The 23,670-nt window shown below is 38.2% G+C and overlaps 1 protein-coding gene across 6 annotated transcripts in view; it reads left to right on the plus strand.

Annotated features, from left to right (window-relative positions):
* The window catches only part of LOC134654016 (putative uncharacterized protein DDB_G0282133), a 43,263-nt gene extending 21,917 nt beyond the window's left edge, over positions 1 to 21,346 (plus strand). For 3 of the 6 annotated variants that reach the window (XM_063509399.1, XM_063509395.1, XM_063509397.1), the window contains exons 2-10: positions 11,244 to 11,558; positions 12,197 to 12,226; positions 13,143 to 13,279; positions 15,509 to 15,705; positions 16,086 to 16,180; positions 16,437 to 16,584; positions 18,566 to 20,167; positions 20,334 to 20,563; positions 21,128 to 21,346. In XM_063509399.1, the coding sequence (XP_063365469.1) occupies positions 11,244 to 11,558; positions 12,197 to 12,226; positions 13,143 to 13,279; positions 15,509 to 15,705; positions 16,086 to 16,180; positions 16,437 to 16,584; positions 18,566 to 20,167; positions 20,334 to 20,563; positions 21,128 to 21,330 (2,957 nt within the window). In that variant the 3' untranslated portion in view covers positions 21,331 to 21,346. The remainder of the gene's footprint in view (positions 1 to 11,243; positions 11,559 to 12,196; positions 12,227 to 13,142; positions 13,280 to 15,508; positions 15,706 to 16,085; positions 16,181 to 16,436; positions 16,585 to 18,565; positions 20,168 to 20,333; positions 20,564 to 21,127) is intronic. The other 3 variants (XM_063509400.1, XM_063509396.1, XM_063509398.1) reach the window with 3 other exon arrangements.
* The last annotated feature ends 2,324 nt before the right edge of the window (positions 21,347 to 23,670 follow it).

The raw sequence follows: 23,670 nt of genomic DNA on the forward strand, positions 1-23,670 counted from the left end.
TGTGCGGCAAGAGAAGAGTCGTGGAATGTATGGGGCCCAATACATTCCACGACTCTTCTCTTTCCGAACAGACTCTATAATATAATACTTCCCCGAATGTATATCAAAATACAGTTTACATTCTAAATCTAAAAAGTGTTACTTTTTTACTCTAATTTGTCGTTAACCTGATTATATATTGAACTCTGAATGGAGTTCATCGGTGTTATCATTACTTTTAATTTAAATGAGTGCCGTATTGTTAAAAATTGCGCTGCCCACATGGAGACACTTGCGCAAAGAATTAACATTCAATGAATAATGATTACTGAAAATGATTTCTCCAAACGGATTGTTACACATATCTTATGCCCTCGACTTTTACGATGATATTGAAGTATACATATGTATCGAAACGTTTTTTAAGGATAACTGTGTCTTATCTACGTGCCCTCTTTACCTTCTAACTGTCATGAACGGGGTAAACATGTTTTAAGTTACAATACTTTTAACTGTGAGTAGGTAGGTATTTTAACTTAACCTTGAATATCATAACCATAACGATAACGTTTATTAGCGGATAAAACCGTTTAGACGCATAATGCCAAAAACGCAAAACGCCATTCATACGCGAAACGCCAAAGACGTGTATTGCCAAATTCTGTTAATGCCAAACACGTGGAATGCCAAAGCTGTATAAAAACCAAATACGCATAATGTCAAAATTAAAAAAAAAAAACAAATACGCATAATGCCAAAAGCTAATGACACCCAACAAATTATTTGATATCATCCAAAACCTTCCATACATCACAGTAATACTAGAACTACTACCTAATACTTAGTATGTACCTACATGGACTTTCCTACTAGAAACCTATGTCTTACGGAGGTTTTATTTATCGTCGTTACTGGCCACTTATGATTAATATTATTAAATGTAAGTAATGTGTTATATAATTACCTATAGTTGGTCAAACAAAATTGTCAGTAAATAAGAACAAAAAAACCTATACTCATCCTTTTCTTTTGGGTGCTAATACTAGTCTAAGTCAAAGATAGCATGATTCTCTCTGTCTATGTTTGAAATGAGACAATACTTTGACAAACTATAGTTACCTACCTAAGGCGAATACAGAACTTTGTACTTTTGTTATTCTATTATTTTCACATTATCAGGGTATTACATCACACCTTCCTCGATTAAAAAATAAATAACGAATGTTTTTTCATATACCTACCGCAACATGCAAGCCATACTGCCCTAATTACTACATATAGTTCCTGTTAACATATAATTACAGTCAAAACCTTTCATAACGACATCGAAGGGACTACTCATATTTGGTCGTAAAAACCGATAGTCGTAACAGCCGATGACGTACCTAATACTTATTATTACATGTGTGATTAATATACTCATCTATAAAATAAAAGTACATTTTATTTATTTCACATGAAAATTATAATAAAAACACATTACGTACATAATTATGTAATTTGTTTTCTTTTACTTTGCGACATGTTAAAAGTTTCACGAATAACTCAACAATCATTGACGTATAATATCTAAGGACGGGCTAATGGGGCACTAAACATCGTACTAGTCCAGCGGTGCTACCCACGAATTCCAGCCAATCGTGCAGTCTAACGTGACTAGTTGCGACCAATACCGCGCGTAATGCGAACTCGTCAACTAATCGCGCGCGTGATGCGAACTCATCAACCAATCGCGTTGTAGCGATTTCACACCGCTGTACTGGCCCCTGTCATGCCTCATTATTATTGCCCGTAAAGTCAGTCCCTATTATACGTCAATGGTTCGGATAAGTAACAAACTGACTGAAAAGAAATGAGAAAGTGGGCTTTGGGTTTCGATTATACTGCATACACGTGTACCTATTTTGTTTCTGAGAAATACAATAGACCCTAAACTCGAGTTGTTTTTGTTTACTTTTGCGATCTTGATGACTTTAGTGTGCCAGATGTGGGAAGGGGATACTGCCCTCACCTATTCAAATGTTTACAATACGGCTGGTCGTTCTAACAAATATAATTCTCCGAAAATATCAGTTAAATGTAGTCGCTTAAAGAGATATGTTGTAATAAGCGATGTCGTAAAAAGCGGTGTTTTTATAAGGCGGTCTAATAGAAATCAGCCGGGACCTTTGATTTTGGTCAATATAACCGGTGTGTTGTTCTAAACGATGTCGTCGTAAACGGTTTTGACTGTATATGTAAGCGTTTTTGTCTTTCTGCGTTTTTGGCATTATGCGTTTTTTGGCATTCTGCGTTTATGGCATAAACCGTATTTGGCGTTATGCGTATTTTTTTTAATTACGCGAAACGACAAAATGGCGTTTTGCGTTTTTGGCATTATGCGTGTAAACTTGTAAAGGGATAAAACAACGGGCCAAAAGTAAAAAGGAGGTCCCTTTATGAACAAGTGTGATGGAAAAAACTATTCCGTACAGTTTAATTAAACCAAACATTGACAAACCGACATATAATCTCTATTAATTGATATGATTGTTAACGGTACGGTGATACAGTCGCCATCAGATATATCGGAGCGGCCAAGGTGTTCACAATATCTGAACACGCACTCTAAGTCTCTAACGCCCTGATGAAAGAGGCGTGTTCAGATATCTGTGAGCGCCTTAGCCGCTCCGATATGTCTGATGGCGTCTGTACAGTAGAAGGTATCATATTACCTAGGTATAAAGATTTCGAACTCTCCACGACACCCGAGCCGTCGTATTAGTTTTCACAGGCATCGGAATACGGAAACCGGCGAATGTTAGTGAGCGTGAAGATGTATGAGATTAAGTACTATTGATTGAGTGGCGCAACGCGCTGAAATGACTGAAACTACATTTATAACGTGCCCTCACCCCTAAGAAATCATCTAAAAGCATTAAAAAAAAACAGCGGGTTGCACTCCGGGAGTGCTGGCAGAAGTGAAAACTCAATTACTATTGCAAAATGTCTGCAGCACTAAGTATAATTGAGGTTAACGCCATCTAGCGTTATTTAGTCGCATTACTTGAAACCCCTAAGCATATCACTGTTAGTACTCGAGTTTATTAATAACAGTTAGAGCGAAATTCACTAGATGGCATTTAAATCAATAAAGAAAAACTCAATAAATAAATAAATATTGGGGGACATCTTACACAGATCAACCTAGCCCCAAACTAAGCAAAGCTTGTACTATGGGTGCTAGGCGACGATATACATACTTATATAGATAAATACATGCTTATATACATAGAAAACATCCATGACTCCGGAACAAATAAATAATATAATAAATATATAAATAAATAAATAAATATTATAGGACATTATTACACAAATTGACTAAGCCCCACGGTAAGCTCAAGAAAGCTTGTGTTGTGAGTACTCAGACAACGATATATATAATATACAAATACTTAAATACATAGAAAACAACCATGACTCAGGAACAAATATTTGTGCTCATCACACAAATAAATGCCCTTACTGGGATTCGAACCCAGGACCGCGGCTTCACAGGCAGGGTCACTACCCACTAGGCCAGACCGGTCGTCAGAATATTAGTGTTCAAATACAAATATTAGTGTTCATCACACAAATAAATGCCCTTACCGGGATTCGAACCCAGGACCATCGGCTTAGCAGGCAGGGTCACTACCTACTAGGCCAGACCGGTCGTCAATGACATTGAAGTAACAGTTTTTCGATCAGGTCACGTGTCCGTCTTACGTCTTACGGTTACTTGACACCTCTCGCGGGTTTAACATTTTTTCCCCATCACAATTGAACACAACTTTGTTCTTTCAATTTTTATGTAAATGAACGTAGGTACCTACTTCACTTTTGTTTGGCTCCATGATATTATTAATGTTGCACTTATTTTAATTAATGCCTTTAGAAACTACACATTACATAATTTGTAACTAAAATAATTGTCAGTCTCTAGCTAACGTAAAGTGCAACAGAAAAGTTGGAATGTTGCTCGCTAAGTTGACCTTTATTTACGTAAGAGGCGCGAACGAGCGGGGCAAACTCGCATATCTCGGCACAACATGTTTGCATTTGTTAGACTCTAGTTCTCACGGCCAAAAACCACAATAACCATCAAGAACAGTATCCTAACTTCACAGTACCATCAATACCACTATTATCTACTTTAGTACATTCTTAAAGCATGATGATTGACAACTGTCATCTCGGTACAATGGTCGCTGTCACCCACACCCCTCTAATAAAGACTTGCTTCAGTGTTATCATAGATACCTACACCCTCAAATCTGCTATTCAGCCCGATTTATGCTTCCTGTAGTTTTGCAGAGCTTGTCCCAGACTGAGCTTGTGATCCCCGATTCCAATCTTGTCATTGCTCGAAGCCGAGGTTGTAGCTTAGGGTAACGGTGCTGCTGGGGTTGTCTTAAATGTTGGCTTGCAGGTCAATTCGAACGTTCACTGACATCACTGATATCTCAATGACGTACCGTCTTTCTGATATAGGTATGTGTACGTTGTAATTGGCCTCTTAGTGGGATATGGTTCTACCTATACGAAACTACATAATAATTATGTATAACCTACCTTATAATTATAATAAGGACGTGGTTCCACGAACGCGGCTCTTGCCACTTGCCACAAGTACCAACGTCTAAAGTTGAGATACTGATTACGATAATTGTACTACGGTCGCGATTCACTTGGGAGACGCTAACTACAACCTCCTCGGAAAGTGTTTGACGCTGTTGAATTGTTCAAGAGTTGTAACTTTCTTCGAACACTTTACACGTCCTCGTGTGGCGTCCGGCGTGAGACCAATAGATATTAGATATCTGGAACAATGAGAGCGACTAGAAACTCTAAGATACTGTAGATCAAATGAGTTTTTTATAAACATATTCACGTTTCAGAGGATGACTTGTTTACTCGGTTGTTTACATTTATGTTTTTACCCGCGACAAAATTTTAACAGTACTTACTCCTAGACGCCTATACAATGATCCATTCCCATGTTCCATAAGAAATAATACCTAAAATATTAAATATCGCCGCTATACTTACTCAACCTCGTATCTGCAACACTCATTTGATGACAAAAACACCCGTATTCCGAATGAAAGAAAAGCGACATTTCCATCAAATGATTGTTGCAGATATGAGGATGAAGTATAGTGACGATATTATTCAGTGATAGACGTACAGATTACTTTGCATTTTATAATACATGTGTTAGTAATTAAATTAAAACATGAGCCAGCCTGATACCTTATACTAATTAATTATGGAAAATATATGCAATGCAAGGGCATTTAGCGGGTACTTTAAACCATTAAATGAATCAGCTTCACGGCTACTGGTGTTTAGCTTATAGTATGGTTTCTTATATGTATTAACTAGAGATTTCCAAAGATTGATTAGACTCGCGTGTATCTTTTTAGGGTTCCGTACCCAAAGGGTAAAAAACGGGACCCTATTACTAAGACTTCGCTGTCCGTCCGTCCGTCCGTCCGTCCGTCTGTCACCAGGCTGTATCTCATGAACCGCGATAGCTAGACAGTTGAAATTTTCACAAATGATGTATCTCTGTTGCCGCTATAACAACAAATACTAAAAATAAAATAAAATAAATATTTAAGGGGGGCTCCCATACAACAAACACGATTTTTTTGCTCTATTTTTTGTTGATGGTGCGGAACCCTCCGTGCGCGAGTCCGACTCGCACTTGGCCGGTTTTTTCGTTTCGCGTTTCACACGAACGCCGGCGACCACAAAACACCTCGTCACGTCTGACGCAAGCTCAAAACTACTCCACCATGCAATCTTCATCGGAAATACAACTCAAAGGAAGTAATTTTGTGCTTTATTGAGCTCTTCACGCAATAATACATAATTCGTAACTACTTCGCAAATTTATAATTAAACTTCATCTTGATACGCTTTCTTCATCAGTCTGCACAATCCGTCATCAAATTCGTTGCATTACACACTAATGGCGTTATTCATAAACGGCTGCTAACTTAATCAGTTGATGATCGTCGTTTGTCCATATCTGTCGTTATGTCATAGAGAGAGACAAACGAAGATCATCAGCTGATTAACTAAGCAGACGTTTATGAATAACGCCGTTATTGTTTATGATTATGTGGGGTTGTATCGTTTATTTTATTTCGTATATTTTTCATAGAAATGCCTCGGGATATGTCTGTCTGAAGTGGCTTCTCAGAAACCATATTAGAATCGCTTTAAGCGTTTAAACAAACTTTTATTATTGCATTTATGTCGTCGACTTACGACTTCCGTTTTTTCTAACCACCAGAATATTAATTTTACTATGACTCCTTTAATATGCTTAAAAGCATACCGAAAGGGTATGATCCCATATTGTACAGTCTATACTCTATTGAATAAGCTTAATTCAATCAATCGGTATCTGCAACTGGTCAATGAACGTAACATAACAGTGTTTTACTCCTTGTACCACATAGCCATTTCTGATAGTTGTCTCTCCATTTGCGTCAGTGATAATTATGTGCTCATAACACCTACTTTATAATCTTATGAACAATATAAAAGATGTTTTCCTCATAGTCGTAGTTATACAACTCACATAACCTTGAAGTCATCTAGACAAAGAATTTATATTTTCCATGGCTGGCGGAAATTGCCTTAAGGAGTTACATTGTTGTCACTATTCCCTTTGCGGATACTAATTTCCATGTTCCTTTGTCGGTGCCCGGTGGTGCTAGGCACTATCATTCTACGGTGTCACCCCTCGACACATTTTACCTTGATACCTGTACCTACTATTCCCCTAATCTTTAATAACGGTAGGTTTATATCACGAACTTTCGAAATTTGTAAACTATTGATCTCATCATGTTTAAAACTCAAACGATTTATCAGCTTAAATATCCGGTTCAATTAACACAGCTTGTTCCTCCTCTGATGGCTCTGATAGCATCGAAGTGGAAGATATTCAGGGCAGGCTTGGGTGCAATTATAAAAACGCCTTGCGTACCAAGATACCTCAGGCAAGCGGATTCAGTTTTTGTCCTAATTGTCCTTGAAGAGGACTAGACGCCACCACCTACTTTTTTTTTGAGTTAACGATTTATATGAATTATATGCATACATATGCGACAATTGCGACATACGAGGGATACAATTGTTGGTGCTCAGGGTCACTTGCCATAAGTTAATCTAACATCAAGGATTAGACGAACTGTCTCCCTCATTCTTTCTAGTTAGTTAGTCATTCTTTATAGTTGATCTAAACGCGCCTGTTTCATTAGTCACTTTTTACATCATTTAATCAATCTTATCATATCTTTATCTAGTGCTAGCGACCCGCCCCGGCTTCCTCCTTCCTCCTCCTTAAACCTTCCTCTTGAATCACTAGCTCTATCTATTAAAATCTATCTATCGATTCTATCGCATCAAAATCCGTTGCGTAGTTTTAAAGATCTAAGCATACATACAGACAGACAGACAGCGGGAAGCGACTTTGTTTTATACTATATGTAGTGATTAATTATAGTACAACTTCCAATTAATCATTAAATGAACATCACCCACGGCCACTTTTGATGAAGAGTATGCAATTTTAATCATATTAAATTATGTCCGGTACTGCGAGCAGTGCAGCCCTTATAAAGTTATAACTTTATAATGATAATAGGTTATTGTTAGTTCCATTCCAACTGATTTCGAGGCTGGTATCCTACAAAACGGGTTGAAAAGTTAATCGATCAAAGAAACCGAAAACCGCTAGTGAAGGAATCGAAGATGTATCCTCTTATTCCTCTTGTAACTTGCGTCTTGCATTTCGATAAGCAGTGATGTCCGAGCCGAGGCAGACAGCGCCTCGTTTGTTAGCAGCCGGGGTCTCGGATAAAACCTGTAGCAATTTGCGTTCGCGGCACGCGTCTCTTGTAACGTCGGACGCATATCAAAGTCGCGTCTAACACCACGAATTCGTTCTCGGAAAGATGAGGAACGTAGACGGAATAAACGATTCAATGCCACTGCTTGGTTTGCAGTCAAGTAAGGGTAGAAAAACAACGAGGTCTAAAACTTTTTACTTTGTACCTAGGAATATTAGAAGTCATAAGGTAATAACTCATAATATGAAATATGAATCATATAATGTATACAAGTATATTTCCCAACATTCTTATGCAGATACATAATTTCATAGATTCACATTAGGTCTGGTATACGTAATAATCATTTTGGATGTATTGTTATGATGTCCAATGCTAGTGTTCTTCGAGAAACAACTCAGGCCACGGTTGATTATGTGTATTTTTAGGGTTCCGTAGCCAAATGGCAAAAAAACGGAACCCTTATGGATTCGTCATGTCTGTCTGTCCGTCCGTCTGTCCGAGTATGTCACAGCCACTTTTTTCCGAAACTATTAGAACTATACTGTTGAAACTTGGTAAGTAGATGTATTCTGTGAACCGCATTAAGATTTTCACACAAAAATAATAAAAAAAACCATAAATTTTGGGGGTTCCCCATACTTAAACTGATACTCAAAAAAATTTTTTTAATCAAACCCATACGTGTGGAGTATAGGTCTAGGTCTTCAAAAATGATATTGAGGTTTCTAATATCATTTTTTTCTAAACTGAATAGTTTGCGCGAGAAACACTTCCGAAGTGGTAAAATGTGTGTCCCCCCCCCCCTGTAACTTCTAAAATAAGAGAATGATAAAACTAAAAAAAATATATGATGTACATTACCATACAAACTTCCACCGAAAATTAGTTTGAACGAGATCTAGTAAGTAGTTTTTTTTTAATACGTCATAAATCCCCTAAATACGGAACCCTTCATGGGCGAGTCCGACTCGCACTTGGCCGCTTTTTTCTACCTGCCAGTTTCCACAGAACAGTTAACAGAAAACGCCTTATGCGCATGTAGAATCTTAATGGAAACCATTCTTCTTACTATATGAAGGGGACCGTGTTACCGACAAAAGTCAATTAGCAACCCGGTCGTGTGCGACCACTCGACCGACATGTGTGTTCCTACCGTGGCTATGCGCCTGCGTCTGCATACAAGAGTTCACCCACCCGCTTCAGGAGTGCCCTTCTAACAGTTCTAACCTCTAACCAAGAGCAGGCAAGTCGTACGCTGAAGTGAACCAGGCAGTCTACAAATTGTACAATATACATTTGTATAACTTTATCTCTGCGACTAAAATAGAGGAAAAGCGAGAGAGAATTTTAATGTTTGCGGTAGCCCCCCAGTGCCCTCTTTGAATAAATACAAAAGAAACACAGTAAGAATCCGTTAGGTCTCAGTAACACAACTAACACTGGTTTACCTTTGCGTTCGACTTGCCTGCGCTAAATATAAATAAGTTTAAACACACGCCATCTCACTTTATTGATAAACTATATGATTTACGACCACGTAATCTTATTTACGTCTGGATTTTTGTTTAGCCTCCGACAAACGATAAATAAATATTCAAATACATACTATCATTAAAGTCTCATATTATTTACCATTTATGCGAACTCAAGGTCGCATTTCTGGTTCTACTACCTTGTAAAGAATTCGCGTTTAAATATTACATAAGCATAAACCAGCTGTGTGAGTACCGGAATGAGGTGTCATTTACGAATGCGAGCATGAAAAGGAAGCGGTCTCAGCGACACTGGCCACTTAGAATTAATTAGCGAAGACTCCAAGAGCCCCCGCGTCGATTCTAATAAGTAGTCGGTGTTTTCGTCAATGTCTTTCATCGAATTTAACGATTGGCTCAGTCATCACCTCTAATATTATAAATACTCTTGATGTCTTAGGCACTAAACTTGCTTGAAGTAATTTCTTAGTACCTATGCTCGCCGCTATTTTCAGACGGAACGCGACGGAAAGGTTTTCTTACGTAGTTTTTGACCAGAATCTGAATAGAATCTCTCTATAAAAACCTGCCATTACGGCGGCTATATTAGCTTGGTGTTATTATTACAGTAGCTAAGATCGCGTGACCTAGGCTGTAATTTACCTAATCAATATGGAGGTTGTGGCCGGCTTACGTCATGGTCATGGCATGGTCGCATTTGTTTGCGGTGACAACTTTTTTTCGACTTTAGCCCTTTCGGATAGTAAAATTCAGCTTCCATCCACCGAATCTCACCTGTTGGTATTTGGATTTAGGAACTCCGGGAAAGATGTTTACTTTGCTAGTGATTCAAGAAGTCGGTTAGTGTTACAATCGTCCAGTTTTTTGTTCTTGACCTTCGCGGACATACGCTAAAAGTGTGATGTTTGGCGGTATTTCCTAGAGGGAGCCAAGTGTTTGGTATGATTTCGTTTCTGTATTTATCATGGAACGTAACAAATCGTTATATCAATAAGCAGGGGTCGGACAAAAAGTGCGGATGACGTCAAACCACTTATAGGATGATTTCAAATAGTATTTTTGATTTTCATAAACAATTATCACTTATCATTTATCAACCTCTTTATTAAACGATATCGCCACTTGAAATGAGTAAGTACGTTTTTGACTGACACATTGTCAATCAGATGAACAATAAATTGACTTCGTTATTGTTTAGCTATTGTATCTTCACGATTATATTTAGCTAAAATTTAGCTATAAAAGTATAATAACATCAAATTATCTTTTTTTATTTTTACTAATCTTACCTACTGTTCCCACTTTTGACTATTAAACCTATTTATCTGAGGATCCCACAGACTTGTTCTAAGTGTTCTAACTAATTTCAAATAATTATACCTTATGGTAACAAGTTTCGTGAAATTTATTTTATTCACTACATCACCCTACCACCTGTATTATTAATTCCATGGATTTATTTACGATTATTTTGTTACTTCATTAATACTACTTTGTTACTACATGTCACACGGAAGTTTAAATACAAACTCAAACATCATCCTGTGTGCAAGATTACGTCATTTTTACGTCATGCGCACTTTTTGTCCGACCCCTGTCAATAAGCATAAAGATAATAAGCGAGGATTTTTAAACTAAATAATAAGTAAGCCAATCAATGAACACACACACAAACATATGACTAAATATTTGAAGACTGTGCAAATGTGAAAAATGTCTACTAAAGGTCAGTTCGTATGTTACTCTTATTGTTGATTTGACACTGACAAGAAATGACAAATCAGATAACGTCAAAAGGACAATTTTAATTATAAGTAGGTTAATATATATTCTTCAGTAAGGTTTAAACTTTAAAGATATTCCTTTTTCACAGGCAAGCGGCACCATTCTTCGAAGTCTTCACGTTCGGTCACGCCGGACCCGCCCACGCCAAGCAGCGTCGAGTCCTTCCGGCCGATCCCGCGCACGCCGCCGCCGACCCGCGTGGGGCCCCCGCCGTCCCCCCCGGTCCCCACTCACCCCATAGCCCCCGTGGCCCCAGAGCCCTCGGGGCCCATCAGGCTAATCCCCTGCGCGGTATGCGGGAGGACCTTCGTACCGGAGTCGCTCGCCAAACATGTCAAAATATGCGAGAAGACGACCGTCAAGAAACGGAAGACATTCGACTCTTCCCGGCAGAGACGCGAAGGTATGTAGGCTTATGTTGTTCATGAAACTTATGGTGGAAGGGTCACTAATAAGAATATTACTGCTGTACATATAATTTGCATCTTTTGGATTCAATTTTCCATTTGGTTTTTATAATTTGACGTTTTTATATAGTTTTTCCCATTTAGGTCCTTTAGGGAAATTCCGAAAATCTATTTTGAGTAATTTCCTATAACTTATTCTGTTGTTTATCTACTATTCAAAGGCAATTCTAATGCGACCATTGTTATATGACAAGGTGGCAACCTTTCGTACCCTCCATCCTGCTTAATTATCCAACCAGATCGTTGGTATCATAAGTCATAATCATAACTATCATGACTTTAACATTATATTAATCCTTAATCGTACATTAAGCTTACAAAATCTGTATTCATTCAAAATTGAGAACAGACATTTATACTTAATACGAAATAAAATTTCGAATACGAGAATCAATGAGTTGTTCCTGTTATAACTTGGATGCGGCGATAACTTTTTCGTAAAGCAGATTTTTCGGAATAATCCCCAAGGTACCATTATTACTATTTAATTTATGTTATATTTTTAGTAAATATACATAAAGGCATGTATTTATTTTATGTATATTGACTTATGCCTTATTGTTGTGGGTAAAAGGGCTGCCAGCGGCGAATGGTGTTAATACCGGTGAGTGGGTGGTGCGTTAACCATAAACTGTCAACTGTCATTATCTGTCATCTCTAATATAACAGCAACCTCAATCCTGTGAACATTGTGTGCGTCTTACTAACTCACGGGTCCCATTCTAAATATTATCTTGGCTTATTTCTCTTATCCCTATTTGCATAGGTATTACTTTGTTATTTATAATTTGGAAATGTATTTGGTAACGCCTACGATCGGTTTTTACTAAAACCTACTCGATTATGACATTTAAATTTAGGTACATCAATTAAATACGACTTTGATAAACATCAGTTAAAGATTCTCACTGAGACCGCATCCATTAGACATGTTCAATGACCGCTTGCTAAGTTGCTATCGACTCATGATGACTTTAAGGCCGGTGAAAAAAAAAGTGCCCATGTCCACAAGTCGTTGAATTTTGACAATTTGAAAAAGTTTGTAGTAGGTAGTTTTAAAGGCTGTAGGTGTAGTTGTGTATGGCCTCTTTGGGAATTGATATTTGATAAGTAGATCTCGCTTGAGCGGATCTAGACTAGAAGAGTTCTTATTCTTACAGTAGGTTTCATCACATCTTGGTTCTGAAGTCAGTTAATTATAGTCTCAGTGTACATTTTACCGTGATATGATAATCGCTGACACTCGCACCGAGCTAAAATGTAAGCAAAATATTTGCAAACATCGCATTTCGTCATTTCATTTTCGCATAACATAAAATGTTTGTTGCACAAATGTGTGAGTTTCAGTAGAACAGCATGCTTTTGTCTAAGATTGTGATTTGTACGAATGCGAATTAATCTGTGTCTAGACCTTATAATAGGAATGCGTCATCCCTTCTATTAATAAACTGAATGATATAATGGAATATGAACAGTATTTTCAAATCGACAACCTATTTATCTTGTAATGGTAATTCCAGGTACGGATTTGGAGCAGTACTTGCCAAAGAACTTTGGGTTGCCCGAGAACAGTCCGTTCTTGGAAAAGAGTCCGCCGAACACTGCCAAAGCGGCGCCGAAGCCAAAGCCGCAGTCTATCAGGACTACTATCATGAAGGTATTTTATAATATACTCATGGACAGATTTAGAGGAACGCAAAAAAAAGGAACCTAAAGCACAGAATAAATAATAGTACTAGGTACAGAAGATTCACTCTTTAACAAAACGCGTCTATTACGACAGATATGACCGCTAGGTGGCGCAAGCGCGAGCAGGCGTCCGGTCCGTAGCGGTGCGCGGCAACTACTATGGCTAGACACCAAAATTGGTGTGGGACGGATGTACTTGTAGGTAATTGTAGCGACACGACGAAATTGCGGAGTGAGCCACGCCTGCCTAAAGTAATTTCAAAATTAGTAATTAAATTTTTTTTTTGCGTTCCTCTAAATTAGTCCATGAGTATAGTTCGTTTGAAGTACTTTCGATGTTAGGCTATTAAGTTTGCGGTCATTGTACCAGGTGGCATATTTAATAATAATAATAAAATTCTTCATTTCAGACCAGTTTGCCCATAGATTGTTAGTTATATATTTACAGACTTACATATAAGCTTTATATTTGACTCGTCATTAGGTATGTCAAGTCAGGGCATGGCAAAGCTACCACGTCTTCATTTGTTAAAACAATATTCTTGACAATTTGTTAGTATGTACAATAAAATGTAGCATTTTAAGACGCGGTGCATGGTAATTATCAAAGAAAAGAAAATATTACTTTGTAACAGTGTCTAAATAAAAATTAAACATCAATTTATTCTAGACTGCTATTTAAGTTCGTTATGTTGAAACAATAACACAATATCATATTTTAATGCCAATCTCAAAACAAATGAATACTTCGCAAAAACTGACAGGCTAACGGACAGGTCAGATTGAATGACGATCCGAAGACCGAGATTGATGTCGAGAAAAAAACCATTTCAATAGATATTCGACGACGCTGTACCTACCAAAAAAACTTAGGTACTGTTATACTGACTCAAATGAACAGTCACCTATTGCAAAATAAACTCATGTTCGCTTCATTGAAATTGCGCTTTTTATTTATGTAGCATTAATGAGTCATCGATCTTGTAAAGTTCTTAAACTTTGGATCTTCGGCAATCATTAACAATTACTTTCGTACAAAATACAGCTTTAGAAATCTTTCTAAAACTATTTGTTGATGGAATATACGTAAAACGTAAAAGACGATTTTTCGCTCAACACTATTGCACAATAACTCAGCGGAGAGACAGAACTGTCAGATATATTAAGCTTTGTCATGTCACATATTGCAGTATTGTATTAAGCATATGTTGCAAGACTTGATAACTTGACACAACGAACTGCGTACCGACGGTCATATGCTGCTGCCATACTGTGATGTTAATTATAACAACTCATTACCATTTCTAATGTAGGTAGGTATTGTGTACCAAGTAAAGTAAGCTAGTAAAAACAACCTCGAACGAAATTAATATTCCACATAGTGTAACTGCCATAATTTACATATTTGAATGAACGGCTGCGGCTATTAAAGAGAATCGCTCGTAAATTGTTATGAATAATATTTAAATTTAAAATAACACGCGCATTATTATTGAAATTAGCTTAGTTATGTCTGCTTAGAGGCCGTCAACGGAGTTTCTTTATTTTTGGAATCCCATATATCCTGGTTCTATATTGTTTACGTCCTTTTGAGCCTTTCCAAAGATCATATATTAAACCTCTTAACATGAAGGTGAAGCAGTGGCGGGGCGTCCAAATCGTCCATGGAAATTTTGTTTCCACCGGCTTACCTATTTCAGTGGTTTTGAAGAAAAAGCAAGCCTAATTGGCTCTGGGCTACCCATGTAGGTACTATGGTTAAAGCGCCGCCATTGGCAAAAAGTTGGTTTTTGTTATGCTTAACCTTAACCAAAGGAGTCAACTAAAGCGCTTAGCTTCAGCCAAATATGAACTTTCATGCGACAAGGTTCACGATGACGCACCGCACACGCCAGGCGTGGCATTCAAACGTTCAGTGTTGTGTTAGTGATCAACGTATGTGATCGTAATTAAATTATACAACGGGACTTAATCGCGTATCTAAGTTTTAAGATTTACCTCCGACGTTTCGAGGACGGCGTTGTCCCCGTGGTCTCGGAGAAGACTCTTAATCTTCTCCGAGACCACGGGGACAACGCCGTCCTCGAAACGTCGGAGGTAAATCTTAAAACTTAGATACGCGATTAGGTCCCGTTGTATAATTTAATAATGTGTAAAAATCGTGAAAGTTTAAATCAGTGGTATGTGATCGTTTCAGCCGGCAGCCGACCTGCAGAAGTGCCCGCACTGCAGCCGCGCGTTCGGCGTGCGCGCCTTCGAGCGGCACGTGGAGTGGTGCGCCGACAAGGCCAAGATCCTCCCCGCCGCGCCCGTGCAGCCGCCGCACGTCACCGACGCGAAGCAGAGGCTTAATGCTCGCACACAGTACAAGGCGCCGCTTGTGAGAGGCAGACGGTTCGTTGTTTAAGCTTTTGGGCTTTCCTTAAGATTTACGTGAACTTTGATAATCCTACCGGCTGCGCCAATACTGCGTAATAACGCTTGCACGTGGCTGCGTGAAACGCTCAACATTGGGTCTGCAAAACATTTTTTTTATTTTCACAAAGCTACTCCTTTTATCGTCTTTTCAAACAACGGTTAATGTTTTATCAGCATATGATGTACAGAACATTTGGCTGCTCCACAAAAGCACCATTTTCGATAGTTGCAAAATGAAAGAGTCGGACTCCAAACAACAGCCAACAGACATATAAATACGAATAGTATCTTTGATTATTATTGCTAAACCATGTGTGTGCATGAGGCACTAAGTAACGATGTAATCGTATTCCCAGATCTTCTCAGAGCCGCGACAAGTCGTCCCAGAGCCGCTCGGCGTCCGTGGAGTCGTCGCGCGACTACGGCGACGGACGGCGCGCCAGGGCTTCAGGTCTACTATATCTTTTACTAATACTATTATTGATTGACCGATTCATCGAATTTCTACAACGTAATCTATATTTCCTTCCCGACCGATATGCGACATACCCGATGAATCATCGAGTAAAGTATCACAAATCACTACTCGCACGTATTAATTCAGTGTTTTTTTTCGAGGTGTCCATTCGAATAACATCACATCACTGATATTTCAAATCATATCAAACGTAGAATAACTTCTGATAATATATATTTGTTCATTACAGAATCCATGTCGAGCAATGATTGTAATGATGAACCGTCCCCGCACGTGCCAGTTATTAGAAACCCTAGAAACTCTCAAAATAAATCTTCAGGCGATGCCAACGTTAAAGCGCGGCAAGCTAGATTAGCAAGAGATCTTAGCAGCTCAAGGTGAGTCCTATAATTTTAAGGGGCATTTTGTTTGTTTTAGTTTATTAGTTAGCAAATAAGGGGAAAGGAAGCGGTGGTTGTTTTTGTTTCGATGTTTTTTTGCACATTTTCGTTCCTGTCTCCTTGTTTGTTCGCTAAGTTAAATCACAATCTATACTACCTTCCTTTCCCCTTCCATAGAACCTCCAAAGAACCCAATCTTCCTAACATCCAACAAGAAATCACCGACCCTAATCCGAAAAAGCCGCAAGATAAAATTAAACAACCTCGAAATATTAAAAAAGAGCAGCAATTAAAGAAGCTGGAAGAAATTGCAAATAAATATAATGAACGACAAGCGAAAGCTGCCGAGGAAAATGAAGAAGAGAAGAAAAAACTGAAAGAAAAGAGACAAATACCGGTCCTGAAGAGAGTCGTTAACAAGAATGTAAAACCTAAAGATGAAATGGCTGAACCTATTGAAAAATCAGAGCCTTCAAAAGTAACACAGAAACCTGTAAGAAAACCTAACGCTAAAGCTAAACCCACTGTTTTAAAGTCCACGGAAATAACGGAGAAAGATAGAAAAAAAGAAAAAAATACTAAAAACAAAACAAGGAGGGATACAGTATCACTACCTAAAGAGAATAGCATGAGCGTTGATAGTTTAGATGACTGTGTTACTATACATTCTGCGGGAACTACTAAATTTTGTCAAACAGTCGGCATCAACACAGAACTTATTTGTGTTCCATGTGTTATCCACGAAAATGGAGATGTCAAGCCTCAAAGCTGTAATAATAAAAATAGAATATCGCTGGTTGAAAATGTACTAGTCAGTGCCCGGAAAACAAAAGACAATATATCCGATAGCACAGTAGAACTCCTGTATAAAAATTCAACTATTAATTGCTCGTATAACGCTCAAGCTACAACAATTACATCTGATAATTATACGACAGAAATTTCAAACGATACATGCAAAGTGGAAAAAGATGAAAGTGACAATCAGATCTCAGCTAACTTTCTTTCTAAATCAGAACCGATTGATTCATTAAAAGTTTTAGAGGATGGTGACAACGGAAAAGAAATGTCTGGTGACAATTTTGAAGATAGCTTTGAATATGATGCCAGTGGCGATAATTTAGACAACTCTGGTGAAACTAAATATGAAGAAGAGAATAGTGCTGAAAATAATCAATCCGGACGCAGGCATGGGAGTGGCGATACATACACAAAATTCACAGAAAATCCAGGAGATTTAGATGAGTTTATGCATTTAACCGATGAAATGATAAATTCCCAAAATCAGATGGAGCTCGATTTGGAAAAACATATCGACAATTTACATACACCAAGAACTGCTTCACTGGAAACACTAAACGATAAAAATTTGGACAATGCAGACGATACAGACCAAAAGAAACAATTTTCTTCTGACACTTTTGACGACTTAAAACTTGATTTGAAACAATTGTTACAAAGAGCCAGTGATACCATTAGAAATTCTACAAAACAAACTGACCGACAAACTGATAAAAAAGAAAGCCAAGATGTTTCCGACATGGAACATATCACAGTTTATGGTTTAAAACATTATGAACAGCAGCAAAATATAAAAAACAGTAGCGACGATGAGGATTCTACGTTAAAATTGCCTTCCATAACGGTGACGAATAAACCAGAACCCAAACTAGCTTGCACAAAGAAAAGAATGCAAAAGATCTTTAAATCTAATAGAAAATATATCCTACTACGTGAGCAAAGTCGAGGCGAAGCAGACAACAGAACCTTCATAGTTGCAGAGAACGTTCGTGATAGCGACGATCAATCTATATCGACTGAGGCGCCGCCATTAAAGTTGCCAAGGATAGAAAGCGCAAGGTTAAGTTTTAAAATCCAATTCCTACCCTTCCTCGTAAAAAATCATTATTTCTATTTCAGGTTGGCTAGTAGTCATTTGCGAATATTTTTTACTAGGAGTGTAATAATTTTATTTCAGACTGGACGACGGTTACGACCCATTTGTATCAGCCGCTAGGCAAATGAAAGAGCTCCTATCTTCAGATACCGATATGCCTAAAAAGATGCATAACTCTTCCAAAGACCTCACCCGCACTCTTCCCATCCTCCGTCCTGCCAGGGACAAAGCTCCATTATCACAACTTCGCACTGAAAATTCCAAAATGATAAAAGACACTCTTAACAAAACATACCAAAAAACTCCTACCCTGCAAAGAATGAAATCTTTTGGAAGCACGAACAACGATAATAACACTAACACTAGCAGTTTCGGGGGTAGATGTAGCTCTTTTAGACTTAACAGAAATGATAAAAAGTCTAGTCAAAAACTGAACACAACCTTTACTAAATCGAGTAAAGAAAATATTAGCATGACAGACAAAACCAACTTCAACCGCAACAGCAGCCTTAATAGATCATTCTCAAGCTACACCACATCTAATTATAGTACTCCAAAACCAAAAGATAAAATCCCGAAGATTGCAACCTCTATGTACCATAGCTTCACGCGAACTACTATAAAACAGCCTGTAAAACTTGACAAAATAAAGAGAGATGAAGAAGAAAAGAAAAAATTCGTAAACCTTGATGCAATCCTTGCTGACGATAATTCGTCCATGACCGACAGTAATTACATCGATCCCAGGCTTATTAATGAAAATGATAACTTGCCCATTAATGTAAACACAATCCTAAACAATCCCGACATTATCAGTAGTATGGAGTCCCTTCTTACCACAGAAAACTTGCCTTCTAAATTTGATTCTTTCAGCAAAATACATATTCATAATTATGAATTAAACGGTAATATTGATTCACAAATGAAAGCGGAAAAAGACAAAGTCAACAACAACACTGACATTAATAAACTGGCTGCCGCCCCGGTAGACAATTTAAGTGCCCAATACGACAAAATTATGTCTTCTTTGGAAGAAAGCATCGCGTCTAAAACGTTAGCTAGGGATGAGGAGTCTGTCTTCGAGGAGTTTGACCTCGAAGAATTCATGACTACTTTTGACGAAGAAATTCATAAAAGGAAATCTGAAAATAAAAGAACTTGTAGTTCTACCACTAGGGTTGTGAGGCAGTCAGAGCTCAACGGTAGCAATAGGACTTCAGCTTTTAGTAGTGTTAGCTCCACCCCTAAACAAGTAAACCCCAATAGTAACGGTCTCAGTCTCACCCCAGTTACCAACAAGCCTTTTAATTTTAGCAGTAACAATATCGTGAGCGAAAACCTCTTCCCATCCTCCGTCAAACGTTCCACTTCCCTCCTCGACTCCATTCACAAGAAGGTCTCGAAAACGGAAAGCGGGAACACGCGGCACAAATCCGACCAACTCGAACAAGACATTATGCAATCCTTGAAAGAGTTCGACAAGTTCTACGAATTCGAGAAGAACCAAATTAACCAATCGAACAAAGATATCGTCAATTACAATGCACATGTACACAACGGGACGGAAAAGGAATCGCGGAGTAAAACGCAGCGGAAAAGTGGGAAATCTGAGAGCAATTCCAACGGGAACTACACGCCTAATGGGAAATCTAGCAACGACTCGGCTTATAGCAGGTTAGTCAGGTACTGTAGTTCTTTTGTGACGAAAAACATCCGCCTGTCGAAACGAAGTTAATACTTAAGTATCTAATAGCATGCATTTTCATGTTGATCAAGGTAATCTTAAAGAAACAGCTTGAAAAACAGATTTTGTTTGTACCATTTCATTTACACCATGTCTGTTTTTTAGCTTAAATAGAATATCTCCTTCGAAACTAACGGTATGCCCGAAGGAGTTAAACGGTCCGTCGTCATTGGAGCGAATACCCGCGGGCTCGGACTCCAGCGGGAGTGCGAAAGACGAAATACGATCCGTCTCCAGCGAGGAGTTCTTAGCGATGGAGCGTTCGGCGGAGCTGGACGAGCCCATACCGCCTCCGGAGCATACGCCGTACAAAGAAGTCGAAAACCAAGTCCATGGTAAGGCATTCGTTCTGAAAAATGTGAACTTCATTAGATTATCGTTAGGGAATTAACACAGTTCATAAAAGTACAAAATAAATTCAAGGACCTGTAAAAATAGTAAATTGAGGCACTTACATCGCGTTCATGTTGTAGCACTGAATAAGTAATAGTATTATCATACAGAACGGCCACGCACCGCCCCGCCCCGACTCGCATTACCTCGCCCCGCGACATGAATCTGGCGGACTTCTAGCGTACTCTCAGTAAAGCGACTTACCGACCCATACACAATGACGGGTGTACAGACGTGCCGTGCACACAAATAAACGCAAATGGTTTTTGATGTATGGCGTGTCCGCCCTGTGCTTGTGTGTGTGTGTGTGGTGTGTAGCTTGTCCGTGTGTTCGAATCAATAGTAGTCTTAAACAGTTGCATTTCGCTAAACTTCATGCGAAATATGTCCACATAACTAACTAACACGAAAGATACAGTACAATTTACAATCAATTCTCTTTGCTAACACACTAAACACTACACCAAGGAAGGAATACTAAATAGAAGTTCCTGCGTGTATTTCAGAGAAGCGTGTAAGCTCCCATCATGCGTCGTCGCGGCGCGACTCATGGCGGCCGCGCGCCGACCTGAGCTCGAGCAGCTCGGAGGTGTCGCTGCACAAGGCGCCGCAGCGGCTGTCGCGCTTCTGCCACGAGTGCGGCAGCCGCTTCCCCGTCGACGCCGCCAAGTTCTGCATCGAGTGCGGCGTCAAGCGCCTCGCCGTCTAGCGCGGAACACGCGGAGTCGAGGAGGCTAAAGTCTGTTTTTTTATTCCGTAGACTGAAATGACAGTTAATAGTATGAACATGAAATGTCATTTCATACTATTAACTGTCATTTCAGTCTACGGAATAAAAAAATATACTTTATGTGAAGTGAAACGCGCGAGCGGTGTCGTGTGTTCCACGCCGGACTCACGTCCGTGATCTAGTCTTTAGTAGTAGCCGGGTGTGATAAGCTTTGCGTTTTGAGTAGTCTGCCCTGCGAGCGACTTTCGTTTTTAAGACTCCGGTTGTGCTCTTTCTGCTCGGGCTATTGGGTAGCTGACGAAATACTGCCGGTATTGATGTGAAACTATGCCTCGATGAGCAGAATTTGCTTTATACGATATGTATTATTTGGTCGTTTCGAAGACATGTTTTGATGTCTGACGAAATTGACCCTCTTTAAAGATTGCTCGTATTGCAATCGTGATGTGCACGGAGCTATGTAATTTACATACTTTATCATTATTGACTCTATCTTACGAATCTGGTAGTATTGGAAAATCATGAGATCTGAAATAACGTAATATGGTCTAATACAATAATTATGTAATACAATGATATAGAGAAAATATAGTTAATTTTTACAATGTAGATAAACCGCTGTTAACAGGACCAAACTGTAAAATGTTTAGCCTCAAATATTTTTTATGAAGGATAACAATTTTGTATTCAGTAGGACATAAAAACGACTACTACTTTTCTCATTTTAAATGTTTGTTACCGAATTCCTAAACTAATTCGTGCCTTCCCATGTAGCTAGAATAAAAATAAATTAATATATTGTTCGATACCGTTACGAAGTTCTGTTGATATTTCCGTTATTTTAGTTAAAGTTTTTTTTATTCCAACAAATGCCAAAACGACCAGTGGAAGCTTTGGAATGCAAAATGTCTGTGATATGCGGAAACAAATTGATAAATCGGTTCTCTTCCTCGCATGGGATAAATCTTAATTTTAAGTACCAATTTCATCCTTGGATTTTGAATGGAATTTTTTGTGTGCATTTTTGTTTTGCGATTGTTAGCCAACGCTATTTTATTTTTTTATCATTATTTGTGAATGCCCTTCTAAGGATTTCCACTAACGTCTACAGACTACATCATAGTTGGCCATTTTAACAAGACTGATTTTATTTTCAAAGTTTTCGAACTATGAATAATCCTTAGTTACTGTTGTATATTATGTTTTAATAAAATAACAATTTATCATGTAATAAATTAACATTTCAATAAATCATTTGTGTTTTATTGCGTCCTCTAACTTAGATCCAGGATTTACTAATACAATAAATATCTATCAGCCCTTAAACATCAAAGTAAACATGAATTATACTTTTTATCGTCTTATTTATTATCAAATTTAACAAATGAAGCACTATTACCTATTTTATGTTAAAGTTTTTACCTAGGTACAGTCAAAGAATTTAATTTCCCACCCTTTTTGTACCTTTTCACAGTGGCAATAGTATGAGGTGGTATGAGGTCTGTAGCGACTTTAATATTGATTTTCACTGTGACAAGGTACGAAATAGGCCAGAAATTAAATTCTTTTACTGTACTTTTACTTATTAGTATGTACAAAATGTTTATTGCTTCTTTTCACTTAAGTAAATAGTTATGTTAGTATAGGTTTGCTGCAGAAATATACTAAATAATTACATTTCAAAATTAATGAAATCAGATTTTTTAGAGAGACAATAAGGTTAAATTGTGTATATATATATATATATATTCATTTCTCTAATACATCGAACTTACAAAAAATTGTACTTGAATAAATTATACTCGAATCCCTGATGTACGAGGGGTATTCAAAATATTCTCGGTATGAGAATGAAAACAAACAAGTACGAAAAGTTTGATATTTTTATTTTTCAATGTACTCCCCCCCTATGTTCATACACTTAAAAGATCGATCAATTATTTTTTTTAATCCTGCATAAAAATATTTTTTATCTTTGGTGTAAAAATGCTCCTCCACTGCCGCCTTCAATGCTTCATCATCGGAAAATTTATTTCCACGCAGATCCTTTTTAAGATTGGGGAACAAAAAGAAGTCGCTGGGGGCTAAGTCCGGACTATACGGTGGGTGAGTAACAGTTTCAAACCCACATTCAACAATAGCTGCCTTGGCAATATGAGCAGTATGGACGGGGGCGTTGTCATGCAGAAGCATAACACCTTTGGTTAACTTTCCTCGCCTCTTTTCTTTGATTGCATCCTTTAATTGACGTAGAATGTTAGCGTAGTACTGTCCTGTGATATTTACACCTTTTTCTTTATAATCGATCAGTAATACTCC

The sequence above is a fragment of the Cydia amplana genome, chromosome 14, assembly GCF_948474715.1.
Source record: "Cydia amplana chromosome 14, ilCydAmpl1.1, whole genome shotgun sequence".
Lineage (NCBI taxonomy): Eukaryota > Metazoa > Arthropoda > Insecta > Lepidoptera > Tortricidae > Cydia > Cydia amplana.